We start from the raw sequence: 6,349 nt of genomic DNA, 5'->3' as shown, positions 1-6,349 counted from the left end.
TTCGAGTATTTTGGGTTATTTGGGTGACTTGGGAAGGGGATTTTATTTCTTTTTAAGGAAAAACCCCACATTCAAAGCACAGGGTCTCAAACCCCCAAGTAAAGGAAGAGGCTGGGAGCTGGTGAGTGGAGCAGCATTCCTGCAACAGCACCTTCCAAACAGCTGGAAAAGCCTTTTCCCAAGCTGCCAAGTTTCCATGAGGATTTGACAGCTAATGAATCATTCCAGTTGAACCAAAAAGGGAAACAATGCCATTGTCTCCGGGAGACAAGAATTCCGGTTTCGTGAGCTCCACAGCCCCTTTGCCTTCATGGCACAGCCTGGAAATATTTGGGTTTCCTTTGAGCTCCCAGCCCTGGCAGAGCTGGAGACTTGGGGAATGGGTGGGTTGTCCTCAGCATCATCTCGTGTTTGAAGGGATGCTTCGACCTCATAACCACTGGTGTTCAGGAATGTTTATTATTGGCTGGTGTGAGAACATTAATCTGTGAATATTAATTAATGGGAAAGCCTCTGATAGTATTTCCTGCAGCTTTCCTTCCAGAAGTTCATGTTAAATCCCATTTCTGTTAAGTTCTTTGGGAATGAAGAATTCCACAAGGAGAACATCACTGTCTGAGGTGTCTCAACCTTTATCCCTTTGTGTCTTCAAGGTCTTTTTCTCTCCCCCTCCCACATCCTTCCACATCTCCCACCTTCCCCCTCCTCTCTGGCCACCAGCAAGTGGACTCTGATGGTGGGACAGAGGCTGAGGGACACGAGCAAACTCCTTGTGCAGCTCAGGGAGAAGGTGCCAGACTCCCCTGAGCTTCTGGATGCTGACAGCTCCAGATGGATTTTGCTTTCCTGCAATTAATCCCCTCGTTAACACCAGGGCTGTAAGACAGGAAGTATTTCCATGAGAATCCGTGGATTTTGGAGCTTTTCCTTTGGTGAGCAATTCCCTTTCATAGTGATGGAATAAAAGAATGAGTGTTTAGTGTCTTTGTAGAAGCAACATTGAAAAAAAAAATATGACCATTCCTGGTCTAACAGGGAACATCTGTGCCGGGCCAGTGGCTTTGCCAGCTGCTGGGAAGGGGTGTGTGGAACAAAAGAGGTCCTGTTTTATCTGGAGATCCAGACTCGGACAGTTGAATCCACAGATAGGATTTTGAAAGCAAAAAATAAAAAAAAAGCAGATTTATTTTGGGCTGACACATTGGGAGCAGAAGATTCCAATAACTCGTGGTTCTGGGTATTTTTGAACCGGCCTGGAAGGAATGGGCAAATTCCTCAGGTCCTGCTCCCTTCCTCCTTTGGTTTGCTGGTTTTTCTGGTCAAGTCCAGGAGAAGAAAAAGTGAGAAAAATGTTTGTGATGTCCCAGATACGTCCTGACTGGAGACCTGTGTCTTTAGTGGGCACATGGATTTTTATCAGCTCCTCTTATTTTAAAGGGCAGATCAATGCCCAACGTCCTTACCCGACCCTGGAGATCCAAATGCTGGGCTCTGGGCTCTTTGTAACAACCCCAGGTTGGAGCAAATTCCCCTTTTTCAGCTTTTTGGTGGGGAAAATTCCTCGTGGGTCCCGGTGTGAGTGGCTGTCAGTGCTCTCCCAGCTCCTCTGGGTTCCCTTGGGCAGGACTTTGGACACATCCATGTCCTGAAGATGCCCTTGGCATGAAGTGGGAGGTGTCCCTGCCCGTGGCAGGGGGTGGGACGAGGTGATCTTTGAGGTCCCTTCCACCCCAAACCATTCCATGGTTCCATAAAAAGGCTCCTCCAGGATCAGCAGTGAGAAGGGACAATGTGCCCCCCTGCCCAGGGCCAGTGCCCACCATGGGCACCTCAGGTGATGCTCAGGGGTTTGGTGCCATCCTGGTGCCAGCCATGAGGTGGTGATGGGGGTCCCTGTTCCTTCCTGTGCTTCCAGGTGGTTTTGGAGCCCTCACTCCCTTCCAGGCATCTATTCACCCCCGTTCCAGTGGGTGGGCATTAATTCCAGGCAGCTGTGAGTCAGAGCTCCAGCTTATTCCTGCCTCTTCCCGTGGGAAGGAGAAATGGTGCTTGCACTGAGCCAGGATGGGGGAAGCTTGGTGACGTTCCCCAAACCACAAGCAGGGGATTTGGGCTGGGGAATCCTGTTTCCCAGGGGGTTCTCCCCCTCTGGGCACTGACAGACCCCTCTTTCCCCAGGCTGGTGGTGGGAGCTCCCTACGAGACCAACGGGCAGCAGAAGACAGGAGATGTCTACAAGTGTCCAGTGACCAGCGACAGCCACAGCAACTGCACCAAACTCAACTTAGGTACAGCCCCAGGGGGTCCCTAACGTGCCCTGATCAGGGGATGATTTTTGGAAGGGCTTTGGATTTGGTCTGTAAAGATAGACCTGGTTGTGTTGCCCTAAAAGTGTGAGGTCTGTGTGGTTTAGGAGGATTTTTAGATAAGGAATTATTTCGGGAGTTCACGTCATTCCTGGTGCTGAGCTTTAAGCAGTGTTAGGGTAAAAGTGAGCAAATTGGAATAGAGTAAAAAATTAGTTATTTAATATTAGTTATTTATTTAATTAAATTAAATGTAATTTAATTAAATATTTCTTTAATTAGTTATTTATTTAATTTAATGAAATTTATTTTTTAAATTTGTTATTTAATATTTAATAAACCATATTAATATAGTTTATTACATGATCAGGATAAACTTTTCAATGGATAATGGTCCCACAAGTATCTGTATTCCCTCCCCCGGGATGGTTGGACAATGTGCCCGTCTCAGATGGTTCCCTGGGCACAGGCAAGTTTATTTCCCAGGACCCAGCCTGGCCCCGTGGTGTTTTGGGAATTCTCATCCATCCACACCACCCCTGGGCTCCATCACTGCTGTTGCAGCAGGAGAGGCCCTGGGGGTGCTCCAGTCCCGCTGACATCCCAATCCCACCTCCCTGGGTGGAGAAAGCGAGACCTTCCTCGGGGTTTCTCAGGCTGGTCCAGCACCAAAGGCACAATATCGGGATTTTGGGACGTGCCCTCCCCAAGTTAGAGCAGACAAATCCCCCTTTTCTGCCCAGTTTGGGACACCCCACAGGCACATCCCTGTCTCAGCAGGGAATGTGAGAGCCAGGAACTTTCCCATGGTCCCGCGGAGCTTCGCTGCGGTTTGGGGCAAGATCTGGGATTTTTTAACACTGGAGCAGCTGGAGCAGCTGCTGCTTTCACTTTATTTTTCATCATTATGAATCTCAACTATCCTGGGTTTCTACCAGATCTGATAAGAGAGGAGAAACTTTGAATCATCTGCAATATTTGATTGATTGGCTCCAAATATTTTTGTTTTAACCATTGTTTTCTTTTCTCCTGTTTGTTTTCATTATTTGGGATGACAACACCGAGACTCTTCTAGGAAATAAATCTCTTTTGTGGGTAAATTTGAACCCTGCTAAAAAACAATCTCTTTTTTTTTTTCCACTGGGAAGGAATTTCAAATGACAAGAGCAGTTCCATGAGCACATCCTATTTTGTCTTATTCCAAATCAACTTGTCCAGTGAGCACAATGCCCCGGGGCCCTCTGAGTGGAAGCAGATGGGAGCTGCCCTGGGGGAATGCCAAGCTGGAGAAGCAGGAGGTGATGTGGGAGCAGGGATCTGCCCTTGTCCTCCCTCACTGAGTGGGCAGCAGGAGCAGGAGCATCCTGGTGCCCATGGAGAGCTGTGATCCCAAGGTGTCACATCCAGTGGGGTGGCTGCACCTACAGCCAGGATCTTGAAGGACTCAGGGCATGGGATAAAGCCCCTTTTTTCCTGGATTTGCTGCAGATCCATGTTGAATCAAGCTCGGGGTGTGCAGATGGAAGCCAGAGCTGCAGCTGGTCCACGGGGTCAAACAAGGGGTGGTTGGAAACTGCTCGGCTTCAGGCTGAGCTCCCTCAAGCTCCAGGTTGTGGATCTGGGTTTGGGTTTAAACCTCAGCAGGAGGAAACAGCCTCCAGTTCCACCAGGGAAGGCTTAGGTTGGATATTAGGAAACATTCCTTCAAAGCAAAGGTTGCCCAGCCCTGGCACAGCTGCCCAGGGCAGTGGTGGAGTCCCCATCCCTGCAGGGATTTAACAGACACGTGGATGTGGCCCTTGGGGACAAAGTTCAGTGGTGGCCTTGGCAGTGCTGGGAGAGGGTTGGACTCGAAGGTCTTGAAGGTCTTTTCCAACCTGAACAATTTTATGATTCTGAAAGACTTCCAAAGGCCACAAGCAACAAAACCAACCCCCAGTTTTACCATTAGTTGCCTGATTTCCTCCTTCTGTTTTCCTTTGGACAAGGGCCTTGAGGGACAGGACACAGGGAATGGCTTCCCACTGCCAGAGGGCAGGGAGAGATGGGATATTGGGAAGGAATTCTTGGCTGTAAGGGTGGTAAGGCCCTGGCACAGGTTTCCCAGAGAAGCTGTGGCTGCCCCTGGATCCCTGGAAGTGCCCAAGGCCAGGTTGGATGAGGCTTGGAGCAACCTGGGATGGTGGAAGGTGTCCCTGGGGGTGGAACGAGATGGGTTTTAAGGTGATTCCAATCCAAACAATTCCATGTCTCCATGATTCCCAGTTTACTTTTCAGGCAAAGCAGCAAAGGGGCAGCCCTGGACTGGGGGGATCTGCTTGTCCCAGAGCCCTGGGGCAGAGGAATGGCTGGGTGAGGCAGCACTTGGGTCACAGCTCAGTGGTATTGGAGGAACACAGGGCTGCCCTGGGGCCATTCCCAGTTTCTGGGCTGTGAAAGATGGATCAGCCACTAAATTCCTGCTGGCCTGGCACTAAGGGAGGAGACTGAGCCCCTCAGAGGAGGCTGTAGAGATCCTGCCTCTGACTCAGCCTCATTCCCTGGAAGACTTTTCTCTCTCTAGGAGGAAAAACCCCAATTCTTTGGTGCCAGCTGCTCCAAACCAACCCCAGAGCACAGGGGCTGCAGCGGGGCAGGCACAGCCCTGCTCTGCCACAGCTCCCTGTGGCTCCAGGGGTGCCAGGGGGCACCATGGGGATGGGCTGGGTGCCCCCGGCCACCCCTGACCGGCTCCTCTCTCCCAAGGCCGGGTGACGCTCTCCAACGTCTCCGAGAGGAAGGACAACATGCGCCTGGGGCTCAGCCTGGCCACCAACCCCAGGGACAGCAGCTTCCTGGTGAGGCATTTGGGGATTTGGGGCAACCCCCTGGGAAGGGGGTTTGCTGGGGGGTCTGGGTAGATCAGAGTGGAAAGGCATGAGGATGCTCCTCTCTGGTTATATATCTATATTATATATATTATGTTTTATAGATATATATATATATATGTGTGTGTATATAACGAGTTGGTCTTCATTGATTCTTGTAGGTCCCTTCCAACTCAGGGTATTCTATGATTCTATTTTATATATATATGTGTATATATATAGCATTTTATATATTAATTATATGTATTCCATTATAGATAAATATATATATATAATATGAATTGTACATATCCTATTATACATAAATAGAAATATATATGTATGCATGATAGAATGTATAATTCATATATTTGTATATAATATATGAATTGTATATATCCTATTATATATAAATAAAAATATGTATGATAAAATATATAATTCATATATTTATGTATTATATATGAATTGTATATATCCTATTATATACAAGTAGAAATATATATATGCATGATAGAATATACAACTCATATATATATATATTTTTATTCAAAATATATTTTTATATTATATATGAATTGTATGTATCCTATTCTATAAAAATAGAAATATATTTATGTGTAATAAAATATAGAATTGATATATTTACATATTTATATACTCAATATATATTTATATATTATATATGAATTGTATATACCCCATTATATACAAATAGAAATACATATGCATATGCATAATAGACTATAAAATTCATATATTTTTATATATCCATATATGTCTATTTAAACATATATTATGTTTTTATATTTAGATTTTTAATATATTTATATATAATATAATTTCATATAATATATATTAATTATATCTATTCTATTATGTATAAAAATGCATACACATATAGTAATAATAATATAAATATACATACAGAGAGAGAGAGACACATATACACACGCCGATATATATATATGTGTATATATTATATATATATATATAAAATATATATTTTTTTATATATATATATTTCTATTGTGGACTCCCCATGCCTGGAAGTGTCCAAGGCCAGGTTGGGCAGGGCTTGGAGCAACCTTGGCTGGTGGAAGATGTCCCTGCCCGTGTCAGGGGGTGGCACTGGATGGGCTTTAAGGTCCCTCCCAGCCAAACCACCCCACGATTCCTTGTTTCATGCACTAAAGA

The 6,349-nt window shown here is 45.8% G+C and overlaps 1 protein-coding gene across 1 annotated transcript in view; it reads left to right on the top strand.

The window, feature by feature from the left end:
- Positions 1-6,349, top strand: part of ITGA11 (integrin subunit alpha 11) — a 46,274-nt gene that overhangs the window by 15,719 nt on the left and 24,206 nt on the right. Inside the window, exons 3-4 of the mRNA XM_027688239.1 lie at positions 2,179-2,288; positions 5,052-5,143. Coding sequence (XP_027544040.1) covers positions 2,179-2,288; positions 5,052-5,143 — 202 coding nt within the window. The remainder of the gene's footprint in view (positions 1-2,178; positions 2,289-5,051; positions 5,144-6,349) is intronic.

The sequence above is a fragment of the Neopelma chrysocephalum genome, unplaced genomic scaffold (assembly GCF_003984885.1).
Source record: "Neopelma chrysocephalum unplaced genomic scaffold, ASM398488v2 Primary Assembly neopelma1_75, whole genome shotgun sequence".
Lineage (NCBI taxonomy): Eukaryota > Metazoa > Chordata > Aves > Passeriformes > Pipridae > Neopelma > Neopelma chrysocephalum.
This window is presented reverse-complemented; position numbering and strand designations above follow the sequence as displayed.